This window comes from Brassica napus, chromosome C7, assembly GCF_020379485.1.
Source record: "Brassica napus cultivar Da-Ae chromosome C7, Da-Ae, whole genome shotgun sequence".
Lineage (NCBI taxonomy): Eukaryota > Viridiplantae > Streptophyta > Magnoliopsida > Brassicales > Brassicaceae > Brassica > Brassica napus.
Genome location: NC_063450.1, coordinates 40,577,836 through 40,592,068, shown reverse-complemented (window position 1 = coordinate 40,592,068; position 14,233 = coordinate 40,577,836). Strand labels below are relative to the sequence as shown.

The 14,233-nt window shown below is 36.4% G+C and overlaps 2 protein-coding genes across 2 annotated transcripts; one reads left to right on the top strand and one right to left on the bottom strand.

Annotated features, from left to right (window-relative positions):
- Positions 1-3,532: 3,532 nt before the first annotated feature.
- LOC106407191 (protein AIG2 A-like) lies at positions 3,533-4,830 on the top strand. Its single transcript, XM_013848008.3, has 5 exons — positions 3,533-3,798; positions 3,882-3,954; positions 4,043-4,135; positions 4,221-4,304; positions 4,421-4,830. Exons 1-5 carry the CDS (start codon positions 3,674-3,676, stop codon positions 4,550-4,552), a joined length of 507 nt encoding a protein of 168 aa, XP_013703462.1. The 5' UTR covers positions 3,533-3,673; the 3' UTR covers positions 4,553-4,830.
- Positions 4,831-5,406: 576 nt separating this feature from the next.
- LOC106411334 (structural maintenance of chromosomes protein 4-like) lies at positions 5,407-13,362 on the bottom strand. Its single transcript, XM_013852082.3, has 28 exons — positions 13,051-13,362; positions 12,678-12,767; positions 12,466-12,567; positions 12,016-12,192; positions 11,804-11,934; positions 11,494-11,572; positions 11,260-11,417; positions 11,102-11,177; positions 10,883-11,011; positions 10,681-10,825; positions 10,379-10,509; positions 9,982-10,134; positions 9,717-9,906; positions 9,368-9,501; positions 8,886-9,044; positions 8,392-8,700; positions 8,117-8,293; positions 7,829-7,912; positions 7,544-7,753; positions 7,377-7,466; positions 7,165-7,286; positions 6,933-7,088; positions 6,738-6,845; positions 6,581-6,641; positions 6,228-6,362; positions 6,044-6,131; positions 5,883-5,955; positions 5,407-5,718 (listed from the first exon to the last, which is right to left on the bottom strand). The coding sequence occupies exons 1-28, from the start codon at positions 13,198-13,200 to the stop codon at positions 5,595-5,597; spliced, it is 3,741 nt and encodes a 1,246-aa protein (XP_013707536.2). The 5' UTR covers positions 13,201-13,362; the 3' UTR covers positions 5,407-5,594.
- Positions 13,363-14,233: the final 871 nt, after the last annotated feature.

Sequence of the window (14,233 nt, the reverse complement as noted above, 5' to 3'; positions counted from 1 at the left end):
ATTGGTTTAAAAATATAAGAAATATAAAGTTATAAAAAATTATGCATCAATAACTAAGTTTTAATATGGTTTTTTAATAAGTGTGAAAATCCTAGAACATTCATCTTTAAAAAACCAAGGGAGTATCATTTATCATCCCACACCTTTTTCTTTTGTGCAACTCTTCCCACACCTTTTCTCTTTCTTTTTTTTCTGTCTTTTACTTTTAGCTGGGGCCACATACTATTCAGAACAGATTGGGTCCGTATCCAAAAGAACAAAAGTCATATACAGATTTGACGTGGCCAATGGAAACTCTACAAGCAGGCCCACATTTTTATTAAACACAAAATCCAAAGACTCTCTGACACAATCTCTATCTGTAATTATCTCATTTATCTACATTTATTACAACAATATAGAAGCGGAAAAAACAAGAACCATTTACATCCAGAGGCAGAGACAGTTTATATAACATTCTAGAGCAGTTTATGCTACTTAGATAGTTTTTAGGTGAAAAGAATCAATTTACCCTCTAAAAAACGTAACCAGTTGATTGTGTTTTAGTTAGGTGGGTTTTATTTGGTTCTTCTTTTGAAATTTGGAAATCAGCAGTGAACCCAAAAAAAGATTTAAATAAGATCTAATTAGATGGACGTGTAAAAATTATATTTTCTATTACTTTTTCGTAACTTTTACCGAGGAAAGAAATAGAAACTCAAAGGTCGACGAAGAAGACGAGATACGTTGGTGAATTCCGACGAAAGAAATTGTGAGATAGTTGTTCCGAGAAGGATGTCGAGGAGACGGAGCCGGCGTGAGAAAGAAAAGGCCAACAGTGAGTGTTCTGACGGTGTATTTTTTTTCTGGATCTTAAAAGAGTATGTTTCTTAGGTTTTTTTTTTTTTAACTTTTTAGAGTAGAAACGGGGGAAATGAACGAACGGGGGCAAACTCTATTCTTAAAGGAGTATGTTTCTTAGGACGTTACAATAGGAGCAGAGAACGAACGATGATTTTACTGAAAGAACGGTGGAAAAATCTATTCCAGAACAGATGTCGATGAGACAAAGGTGTCGTGAGAAGGAGAAAGCTGATGATAAGATATAAGAACATTGAGAGAATAAAGGTTATTGGTAAGCATTCTCTTCTTGGTGTCAGAGAAAGCAGTGATGTTCAATAGATTTTTTATTATCCCGATGAACTCCTGTAAGAATCTGCTTTGATTCAGATTTTTCTTTTCTTACTCTTTTCTTTTGCTTAAAAAAATTCCGCACGTTGATTCTATTTATTTTGGTTTCTCTTCTTTTTGTATCAGATAGAAGCGAGAAGGATCTAATATTTGATAGATGAAAAGGAATGTTGGCAAACAAGCTCTAATTTTCTGATACATGAAGGGGAATATGGGCAAACAAGCTCTAATATTTGACTGATGAAACAAAAAAGGGATAAAAAAAGTAGTTTGACGTTGTCCATATGTACACTCTATGGTATGTCCCCATGTACAATCATTAAGCCATAGTCCATATGTACAATGTTAAAACAATGTCCATATGTACCAATTTGTCCCCATGTACACTTATTAAGACATAGTCTATATGTACACAGTTAAAACATTGTTCATTGTCCATATGTACACTGTTAAAACCTGCCATTTTAAATACACCTCACACTAATTGTACACAGTTTCTAACCAACCATGTACTCTAGTACACCCAAACTTGTACACAAATTAATGAACAAGTTAGTAATGTCTTCACTAATATGTCCCCAAAATTTATGTACACATAATCAGAAATACACATCGGTTATATTGTACACCGTTTAACACATAACCATGTACACCAATACACAGAAATACATGTACACCGATACACAGAAATATACGTACACAAGTATGTATACTACACAACAAATGTAAACCATTTCCCACGAAACCACTCTTCGATTCTATTATATGTTCATTACATTAGCCATCACACCCCTTGTCATTTGTTAAACGGTACATGTACCCATGGACTTCTTCATTAGTATGCGTCATGTACACTGGATACATTTACGTACACTGCCTACTGATTGTACACAGTTTCTAATCAACCATGTACCCGCGTTCACTCAAACTTTTCCACAAAGTAATGAACATCGTCGGTTAATAATGTCTTCACTAATGTGTACATGAGTATATTGAGTAACCACGTGGATATGTACACGATCTTGGTTAGACATGTCCAGGTGTACACGATCTTGGCTCAACATGTACATCGGTTTAAAAAAAAACAATGTGTACACTGATTGCAAAACATCTACTTGAATACTTCTTACAGAAATTTTTATGAATACTTTTAACAGACGTCCAATTTACACATCACATTCCAACCAATCAATGATTTGTATAATTCACAAGGACATATATCTACATTCAAAATTACAAATTTTTACACTTTCATCATGAGACCTAGCGCAATAACAACCAAAGTCATTGTTCCATCACCAGCTATGTCATTAGTTTGAAAGCAGCTGGTCTAACTATCTTCACTCCAATGCTAATAAAGCAAAAAAAAAAAAAAAAAAAAGAACAAAGGCTACCACAGAGACTACCACCACTACCTCTCTAAACGAATACACGGGCATGTCACCATTTGCACCGCCGTATGGTTCCTAGTTATTCTATTTGGCTCCGTTGATATCTCAAGAGCCAGACAAATTTTTGTGCATGTTACATATTATCTTATAATCATACATTCATACCTCATCTTCGATGTCTTCATCCTTGTCGCCATCGTCTCTGTCCTCATCTCTATTATCAAAGGCAGTGGTTTGTCATTTTCTTGAATTTCGAAAAAAAACTCAACTAAGAAGAAAAAGATGATGAAATTAAAAAGAATAAGAAAATTAATAAAATTTTCTTAATCTGGAACGTTAAGCAGCAGTAATCCGAGAGATGAAGTTAAGAATGATTAAAGTTTCTTAAAGTTTCGATTTCAGAACAACCGAGCAAAAACACAAAAAATTGAGATGATGAATTTGGTTTTATCCAATATAGTAGATCTAGGCCGTTAAGTGTAAAAGTAAATCTAATGGGTAGGAAAAGAGACATATATAAGTCTTGTCAAGAAAGCCAAATTTAATCTGAGTCATCAATTTGGATAAGGGATGTGTGGTAGAGGTTAATTCCCGCTTAAATAATAGTTTGGTTGATCAGCTGGTTAATTACATGTAAACTAATTTGTTACGAAAGAAAAAAGCTGTTGGAAAAAAGTATGTCGATAGAAAAAAGTGACATATTGTGTTATAATAAACATAAAAAACAATTCATTTCAAAAACTTTTGACTATACTCTTCTCAGTTCTCACCGTGTTACGTTGTGTACTAGTGACATCACTGACGTCAGGACGTGTTACATTAGTAATTACACTGCACAAATTCTCCACCGACGGGAAATTTCACAGGACTCCACACCATTGTTAAGAGGATAAAGCAACAAAAAAGTCAACAAATGATATTAAATGTTACATAACCTTTCTATTAAAGCCGATAATTGGCAGCCAAACACCTGTTGATTATTATACTCGGAAACAAAAGACTCTACGCTACTACGCAAGGTGATGTTGACGATGATAAAGAGAGGGAGGGAATAAATAAAGAAAGATAGCACGAACTCTCTCTCTCTCACACATAGATTCCATTCAAGAACGATGACTAGTTCTAATCAGTCTCCGTCGCACAATGTCTTCGTCTACGGCAGTTTCCAAGAACCATCCGTCGTCAACTTGATCCTCGAATGCGATCCTGTGACTATCTCCGCTCAACTCCAGGGCTAGTAAAGTCTTTCTTTACATCTCTCTTCTTTGCTTGGAGATTGATTAAATCTTATTTCTTGATTTTTTGTTTTGTTTTTGGCAGTCATCTGTATAGGCTCAAAGGGCGTTTGCATCCGTGTATCTCTCCTTCTGAGAACGGACTTATCAACGGAAAGGTTTTGATTTAATCTCTCTGTCCTCTTTGTTTCTTTATTCATTAACTTTCTCAAACTTGTTGATCTCAAAAGGTGAAGAATGGTGCAGATACTAACTGGACTAACAGATGCTCAGCTAGAGAATTTAGATATGATTGAAGGAGATGAGTATGTCAGGAAGACTGTTGAAGTTGTATTAACTGTAAGTTTCATTTTCACCGTCACTAATAATGATCTTTGATGATAATCATGAGATTGAAGCTTTAGTACTCCATTTTATATGACAGGAAACATCCGAGAAGATGCAAGTGGAAACCTTTGTATGGGCTAACAAGGATGATCCTCATTTGTATGGAGAATGGGATTTCGAGGTTCATTTCATTAACACTATTCTTGTTTTTTCTCCTAACTTCTTGATTTAGTCTTTTTAAGTCTTGCATAATGGTTTTTGGCGCAAACATTTATTGTGGATATTGTGACTTGGTAGGAATGGAAGAAGGTTCACATGGAGAAGTTCATAGAGGCCTCCAAGAAGTTCATTGAATGGAAGAAGAATCCAGAGGGGAGATCAAGGGAAGAGTTTGTCAAATTTGTAGAAGAAGATCTTACCGCGGCCTGAAGACTGTGTGTTGAAATCACTATCTTTGATCTATCTGTAGCTGCAAAATAAAATAAAAAAATTTGTGAGTTTGGGAATAAACACAAAGAGGTTTTACTGTTTGTTGACATTATTGAGTTGTGTGCAAGTGTGTCGTTATCATCTTTACCAGTATTCAGCTTGTATATTGAGTTGTGTGCAAGTGTGTCGTTATCATCTTTACCAGTATTCAGCTTGTATCATTTTTACTTGCAGGTTTTTAAGAAGTTCAAATAATATTATTTAGTTGACAACAAAAACATTCAATCATTCAAAAACCTTTTTAGAAAAATATTGAGGTGAACATGACAGATTCAACTCAACCATCCAATAATTTTTTTCTTGTTTTAATTATTTCAGCTTTTAAGATTTGTTTCAGAAAACATTGATAACATCAAAATCGAATTTTTCAGTGATATCGTAACTCCGTATCTTTATTGTATATTTTTTGGTTGTCATGTTTATTTGAAAAGTCTAGCCATCTGTTCAAAGAAGCAGAAGCAAACCACAGCATAATAAATTCAGCAACAAAAGCAAAAAAAAAAAAATGAAATAGAGCATTCTTCTATTCCCTATCTTTAATTTGGTGATGCTGATTTTATTCGGGAAAATAAATTCATCAAACTTTTTCAACGTTATAAAAAAATGCCACTTGTGCTATTATTAAGAATCTTTTTAAAATAAACAATTTGTACTTGGTATGCCCCGCATCTAATTGTCTGATTAATGGTATTTGTCATCCTCATCTGGTCTCGATCCCAAAAATCTGTGCTCTTAGAAAACACAATAATTATGCAAATGGTTTGACCATTATTAGATTGGTCTACAAGTAGGCCTGATATACACATCCTTTAGATTATATAATAGCATGGATAATGTTAATCCCATCATTCAAAAAGAAAATATTCAAGCGAAAGTCACTAAACAGTAGAAAACCATTACAATACAATGAGCCTGTTTATACATGCAGACACCAAAAATCAACAAAAGTGGTTCATGTAGAGATGTTGTTCATTTGGTAGACTTAAGCAGGCGTTTTCTGAGAAACTGCAAAGCTTCCAGGGTTGATAGTAATGCTCTTTGTGCAGTTATCTGTTTTGTAGATTCCCACCAATCTATCTGCTAGCTCAAACATGTTGTTCCTCAGACTGCACCATTTTCATATATTAGATCTCAAAAACCTCTTTGTTTGTATAATTTTCTTTTTTTCAGCATTTTAATATGAAAGCCAGTTACAAAAAAAAACATTTCACTTTAATAGTTGATACATAACATTAATGTCTGTTGGAATAAAATAAGAGATTGAACTGACCTGATGATAATGAACTGAGCATCTTTAGTACGGTCCTTCACGTAGTGTCCAACGATTGATACGTTCTTGAAATCTAGTGAGAAAAAAAGGGAGTCGAACTCTTATTCAGGGATTAACTAAGTTTTGCAGATAATATTACAACTGAGGAATAGAAGTCTTACCGAGAGCGGCGTCGATTTCGTCCATGACGTAAAGCGGTGTAGGCTTGTAGTGATGGAGTGCAAAGACTAGTGCGAGTGAGCTCAGTGTCTGTAAGTAATGGATAGAGAGAAGTCATTTAAAAGAGTTGAGAGACAGATTGGTGAGATAAAGTGTTAAGATATGAATGTCTGTTTTCTCAACGACCTTTTCACCACCGGACAAGTTTGCAATGTTCTTCCAGCTCTTCTTTGGAGGTCTCACACTGAAAACCACACCTTCTGAGAAAGGGTCCAGCGAGTCTACAAGCTCGAGCTCTGCATCACCTCCGAGAGTGATCATCTGCAGCATCATATTTGTAAAATTAATTAGGGATATAGATAAAGATGTATAAGATAGGCTAAGGCAAAAACGATTTAGCTCAAGCTGTAAGCTTTGCAAAGCAAGTCAGAATTCATAGAAAGACATCATAACTCATAGACTTGTAAGTTTTCTCATCATTTCTGGATATTATTTGCCAAGCTTATGGAGTTGTCAACAATGTTCAAAAGGAAGCTAACCTGATACATTTCTTTCAGTTTTAACGATATTGTGTTAAATCCTGCCATAAACTCATCCAACCTGAAATCAACTCATAGTCATCCAAGTTAGCTTCATGAGACCAATAACAAAAGGGAAAAATTATTTAATACGCAGAACAATTCGAAGTGGGAATACCTTCTCTTTCTCAATTCATCATGCTGCTTCCTTATGTCATCACGTTCTTGGGTTACAGAGTTAAGTTCATCTACCCGCCCATTGTAAAGTTCCACTTTGCTCCGATACCTTTAAGTAATTAGAGCGAACCATCAAGAAAGCTAGTGAAACATCTACCGATTGGATTACACAATATAAAACAAACTAAATTCTTACTCCGCGATTGAGTCAAGATTTGGATTCAGCTCTTTCAGCTGAGCCTCCAGTACGGCAGCCATTTCAAGAGACTTTTTTAGATCACAAGCTTCGTTCAAATTATTATCCATCAATGTTGCTTGAAGCTTATCCGGATCAACAAGATCTTTCTGAATTCTGCAATGGAGAAATGACAAATTTGAGATGCAAACGAGGTAGACATCATGGATGGAGGGGGGTTCAGCATACGTACTGTTCCATATGCTTTGTGAGTGCAATCTGCAAGTCGTTGAGTTTCTTCTTGTAGCCCTTCTCTTTCAATTCTAATTCATTGTACTTCTTTTTCATATCTTGAACTTTGAATTCTGCATCGACCTGTGTACGACTTAGGTATTAGATGATGAAAAGCACCCTAAGTGACACAGCTGCAACCAGCAAGAAAGAAAAGGATTCGGTTGTTGTTACCCTAGATGCCTTCAACTCATCCACAGACTTTTTCAGCTTCTCAAAATTGGATTTTGCTTCAGTCAGCACGTCTTTATGTTCATCAATCAACTGCACAACAAAAAGGACTGCTCTATGACGCTTATCCAAATAGTATGGAGATAAAAAGAGAGAAGGACAGTTAAAACCTTCTGTGTTTCTTTATACTTCTCTTGGATTGCAAATGCTTTCTGTTCTATAGATTTGAAAACCGTCAGCAATTTTTCCTTCTCACCCTCTAGCCTTTCTTTCTCTCGAGTCCCGTCTTCAACCCCCTTTGTTAACTTCTTTATCATTTTCTGGTGTGTTTCTATTTGAACATTACATCGATTGATCTCTGTATTACTTTTGTCAATGTCCTAAACATGTGCAAAATAAGTTAGGAACACTCAACAGTGAGCTCACTAACAGCAAGCTAAGAGCAGAAAACTTACGGCTTGAATCTTCTCAACCTTTGCCTTTTGTCCTTTCAGATTTTCCCCACCAGCGTTCTCTATGCTGGTTTGCAGCTCCAAAGCCTAAAACAAGAAACACTACTCAGTTCTAGATACAGGATAATAATAATAATACGATGGAACAAATCCATGGATTATGCATTTGAATGATCCAAGTCCAACGCACTCAAGATTTTCTAAACATGGCTAGTTAGACCATGAAAAGATAGGAACACGGAGGATTAGCCGCATTTCAAAACATAAAAAAGAATAACTAATGCTACGTACTTTTTCCTTCAGCTGTTTAGAACCCTTCTCAAGTTTTTCAATCTCTTTTTCTTCTTTGGAGATGATTTTCTTGAGCTCTTTAAGCCTCTCTATCTCATCTGTCTTTGGCTGAGATGCAGCTTCCAGGGAAGCTAGTTGTTTCTCCAGGTAATTATGCTCTGAGTTGAGACTTTCGATCTATTAGATGGAAGAAAGTAACGTTTTATTGCAGTTAAGACAATCTGATCATATATTTCAAGGGAGGGCTACACTGATAAGATCACAGGAGACAATACCTCCCTTTGGCTTTTCGCCAGCTCCATCTCGAGGCGAGAGACTTCGTTTTCTGCAGCCCGATATTGTCTCACCGCATTGCCAATCTTTTCACGGATGTGGTTTAACATGTCAACAATTTTGAAGAGCTCGTTTTCAGCATTAGCAACAACTTCGCCAGACACACCAGTGGCTCGGATAGAGGTTCCCATTCTTCCTCCACGTGGCTTGCCTCCACCTCCACTCATGGTTCCAGATTTTTCAAAGAGAGCACCGTCAAGAGTAACGACCCTTTGAAATTCTCTGTTACCACCATATGCAATACGTGTTGCCTGATAACCAAAACAAATTGTATCTAATAGTTCAGTTGTTGGGGTCCATAGAAACTTTGTATTTTCTGAGGTTATTAGTCATCTTCTTTTCATTAAATTAGCTAAGCATAGCTGAATTCATCCGTATTAAGGCCAGTAAATAAATGTTGTTGTTGAGCCAGTCTTAATGAGCAAACATAATATACCTGATCAAGATCTTTTGCCACAACAGTGTTTCCCAAGGATGCGTAGAATGCAAGTTTCATCCTCTCATCCTTAACTCTAATCAGATCAAAGAGGCGTGGAACATCCTCGGGTGTCTTCACTCTCTCCTTCAATCTTTGTAAATGATTGGTTTGTTTCTCCTGCAAAAAACGAACATTTTACAAGGAATATTCATTATTTATTTGCAAGAGGAATTACTAGGCGTAAGAATATGAGGCTTTGGATCTGGTCCCCTTAAGAACTTACTCAGAGCACTGCATATTGCATTTGATATGCCGATTCAAATCCACCATAACACACTTGTAACGTCCTAACTAAATATAATAATTTACTAAGACCAACTCATATTACAGATCTAAAGATCTCTCTACAACTATTCTTCTGATGTAAGTTAGCATTTTAAATAAAATTCACCAGTTGGGTAAAGATTGAAGGCATATATACAGAAATTAGTATGCAATACCAATATCATAAACGTTGCAACGCCAAGATTTCCCTTCCGCAGCAGCTCGACACATGCCTGAGCGGCAGACGTTGTTTCCACAACAATGTAATCAAGGCCACCGCAAGCAGTTGATACGGCAACATCGTATTTTGCTGCAAGGACAACCAATGTCAGTGATTAAAAGCTTTTGTTATATTACATTTAATATCATCTAGACATGGAACTGTGACTTTACATCTAAAAACCATTTAACATGCAAGAAAGTTCAACTAAAATTCCACATCTCATCCTACAGGGAGCAAATAACATTCTCTAATAGCAAATGACAGCGGAATGTTTATACTAGAATATAAATCAATATAGTTACCATCAATGGCACCTAAGTCCCCCATCCTTCCATATATTCCTTCAATTTGATTGTTCTCCTTGGCTCGTAAAACTGCCTTCAAAACATCACCCTGACTCCTCTCAGAAATCATAGCTGACTTTAGTTCAGCGACTTTTTCTCTGGCTGCCTGCTCTTGTGGAATAAGAGTTTCTTGTTCTCTATGTGATTCCTGTTGAAGTCAAGAAGCATAATCTCAATTCAAAACCCAATCTGCAAATAATACAATCCTAAGGAAAGTACATACCTCTTCGACTTTTCGAGCTTCCGTTGCTTCAAGTTTCTTCTTCTCTATATCAGCTTTAATAGAAGTAGTTGCTGCAGATTTTTCTTCTTTCCTCCCTGATATATCAGTGAGCTGTTTCTGAGCATCTGTGAAGGCCTTCAGAGCAGCTTCATGCTAGAATAACAAAGTAGTGATGTTCAAAGGATGCAAAAATTGCTATCCAACAGTATATTGAAATCTTCAGATAGAAAACAGGTCCAGCCAGCATAGAAAGATCTAAATATGGTAAAAATATTCTTTAACGAACCTGATGGAGTTAACTAATTAAAAGAATCAGGAAATTCTTTTGAAGATGAGCCAACTTATGTAGAAAAGAAAAAGTTCTTCACTTGAAGCAAATGTTATTACTAAATGGTACCTTATTGCTCAAGAGCTCACTTTCGGATGATGCAACATCCAGCTTTCCCTTGTGGACAATTAGATCTTTTTCCCAAGGTTCTAATTCAGCACGAATTTTTGTAAGCTCAGACCGGTAACCTTCAGTTTCAACTGTAACAAAATTGACAGAAATATTCAGCAGAACTAGCTAATCATTATAATGGGTACTATTTTGTTTAACAGGTTGCCAATTCCAAGTCCTTTTAACTGCAATGTTGTTAAAGAAGCTGCCAGGGTTAGGTAAAAAGGTCATCATTATTGGGCATAAGAAGAAAAACACACCTTTAGCTTTCTCTTTGATTTCCTCCAGTGCCTTCTCCTCGTCTACCAGGACCTCCTGCAGCTTTGGTATATTTTCCTGAAGTTTAGGTATAAGATTTCTCGAGTCCTCGCACTCCTTTGTCAAATCATTGATTTTGGATGAATCCTGCATAAAAACACAGGTAAGGTACCACATAAACAAGTAAATCCTTTTATAACCAACCTTTTGAAGTTTATCCTCTAATTTCTTGATTTTTTGCTTCACATGCTTCAAATCCTCCCTGTGCTTTACGTCCTGCCTTTCAAACTCTTTGAACTTCTCCTTACACTCTCGAAGTTCATTATCAAGACCCTGGTCATTGCAGCGGAAGAGAAAACAAAATGATTTTAGGGACGTCAGTCATAAGCATGAGCGCATAACTCATCCGGATTTCAGACAAACCTCTTGTGTCTTCTTATGTTTTTCATGCACAGACTCTAGTTCCTTCAATTCCTTATTACTCTCATCCATTTTCTCTCTGAAACAGCATGATACGATGTGTCAAAAATGACTTCATCAATTTTTTTTTGCTATTTCAAAGAAAATTTACTAGCACTTACCGATCATTCTTTAGACTGTTTTCCAAATTCTGCAAGCTCTCTTTCTGTTCGGTAATTTTAGCTAAAGTATCTTCATGTGCCATTTTTGTAGCCTTTTCTTGCCATTTAAGATAAGATAGCTCTTTCAGCATGTAAGTCTCTGCTTCATCCTTCACACCCTGTTCCAAAAAGAAAGACTTCAACAACAAGTACAACAAACCAGGTGACATATAAGAAGGGGAGACGTCTACGAACCTCTAAATTGTCCCTTTCTTTCTCTGCTAGTTTCACCATTTGTACAACTCCAGACCGCTTTTCATTGAGGGTTTCAAGCCTAGATTTCAGAGAGGCAATTTTAATTATAAAATTAACATCCAACAAGTCAGGAACCACTTACATCTATTCCGCCTGGTGAATTGTGATTTACGAACCCATTCACCAATAACAAATATGCATAGTCCACAAGAAGAAAGCAGGAAAGTTTGCAATTGCGCCCCAAACGCAATTCTTGGGGACTCATCATTTGGTCATTTAAAATAAATTGTAGATTGCATGGATCACTTACTCCTTATTTAATTCATCTATCTTCTCCACGTATTTATTCGTTCCAATAATATCCTCGAGATATTCAAGAAAACCTTCATCATGGGGACCTTGTGCTTTCGGCTTCATGAGTGATATCTGCTCTACCTCCCCCTGTCAACATTCAAGAAAAAAAATTAGTAGGGGACACATGAAAATGTAACAATATATAGGCAGTTTCTCAAAAGTGATAACCTGAAGAATCAAGAAACGGTTGTTGTCAAGATCTACTCCCTTCCCCTTCAACTTTTTGGTAACTTCAGTGAAATTGCTCGACCTTTCATTGATATAATACTTGGAAGAATTATCTCGGAATGCAACCCGGGTAATCATGAAATCACTTCCAGGAACAGTTTCGTAGGAGCCATCTTCCTGTGTTAGTTCAGAATATCAATGCACGTTAACAGAAAACTTCCCTAAAGTCAATTAAAAATACGTAGACATAAACGGTCTAACTCCAGAACTTCTCCTAAAGAGCTAGATTTAAACAGAATACGAAAAGTCCACGAAAGCTCTGAACCAAAAAAAAAAAAATCAAGAGTTAACTATTTAACACATTATGCAGCCTTAAGTAAAAGTTTTGACAGCAGCCAGTATAGCTCATAACAAGGTCTCCGATGAAAGGAAAGCAGTGAACAACGTTACCTTATCAATAATCTCTTCGAACTGTACAGAAACCCCAGCACTGTCCAAGTTCTGGTGATTGGTTGAGTTGTGAATTAGTTCAGACACTTTGTTGAGCCGCATCTGATAGCAAAAAAAAAAACATAAGGTTACTCAAACAGAGCTGATTTAAAAAGAGAAATACTCATCGAAAGCAAGCACTAGCAACAAAATAAAATGGAATGAGTACACACCTGCTTAGCTCGTTTCCCAAATACAAAGAGCATTGCATCTATCACATTGCTCTTTCCACTCCCATTAGGTCCAACCACCGCAGAAAAACTCTGAATTTTTACGACAGTCCAAGACAAATGATATTCAGTAACCCTAATTTTTGAATCCACAACATATAAGCTCAAATAAAATTCATGTACTTCGCAACTGCAATCAAGAGTAGCCGGAAGGCAGAAGTTCGAAACGGAGGCTATGATGTAATTCACGAGGTGACTAGACTCAAATTCAAGGAAACCCAAATAAAACCCAACCCTAATCAGCTTCCAATTCGATCTAATCGAAACCCTAAAGCCTAACTTTTCACTCAATTTTGGAAAACGAATAAACGCTAACCTTGTGGAAAGGTCCGACGCGTTGTTCACCAGCGTATGATTTGAAGTTCCTCATGACAAGCTCTTTGATGTAAAGCCTCGGAGTTCCAGATTTCCTCTGCTCAGGCTGAGACTCGCCGCGAAACTCACCCGTTGGCTCTTCTTCCTCCATCTCCCCACCACTCTACGGTCAACTCGGTGTGTTGACACCTGTTTCCAGACGGAAATAAATCTACCGGGACTCGCTTCTCTACTCAGTCAGCTTCCTCCGGTGACTCGCGAGAGAGAGAGAGAGAGACGAAGAAATTGAAAAACGAAATTAAATATTTGATTATTTTTTGTTTTCGAGGCTTTATTAGGGATTTGGAGAAGGGTATAATACATTTTAGGCGGGAAAACTAAATAATTCGAATAGACAATAAAAAGGAAAAGTAAATGGGCCCATATTGGGCCAGATAGGCTCTCTTATTTTATTTGTACCAACTTAAACGCACTATGAGGAGCGATGCACCGTCACGTACGTTTATGCAAATTACATACACGTCCTTGCGGAAAGCTACTTTTATATATTCAATGGGATTTTTGGAAAATATATGGACGAATAATTGTTGATAAAAAATATATATATATATATGTGGACGAATAATTGAGGCAAAGGTTTGAATATAAGACCTGAATCACTGTAACATTTAACCGCGAATAAAAAGGAACAATATTGCCTCAGTTTTTAACATAATATGGTCGGGAAAAAATGAATAAAGCAGTTGAACTAGTTCACTGTGATTCAGTTGATTGACCTCGAGATTTTAAAAAAGAAGAATTTCAGTCATTTCGAAATGATTAGTGGGATTTTTAGATGGTATTAAGACCCAAAATCTTCTATGTGATCTTGAGATTAGTTTGGGTTCCGATTTGGGATCATCCAACAGCATAAACAAAGGAAGTGTATATTGAATCATAGAACTTTGGACTAGTCGGATTTTAATATGGCGGGGCAAGATCTAGTCTAGGTATTCAGATAAAGTGAGATATCTAATACTTGTAGACACATCATTGACACTCTGACTTGCTGATTTGCAAAATCTAGTCACCAAAAACATTCGGACCCATTGAGATTTTAAAGTGTCCTAAACTCTTCGTCTAAGAACAATGTCTAAGATCAATGGCATATTGAATTACTCTTGTGCGCTATTATTAGTCACACT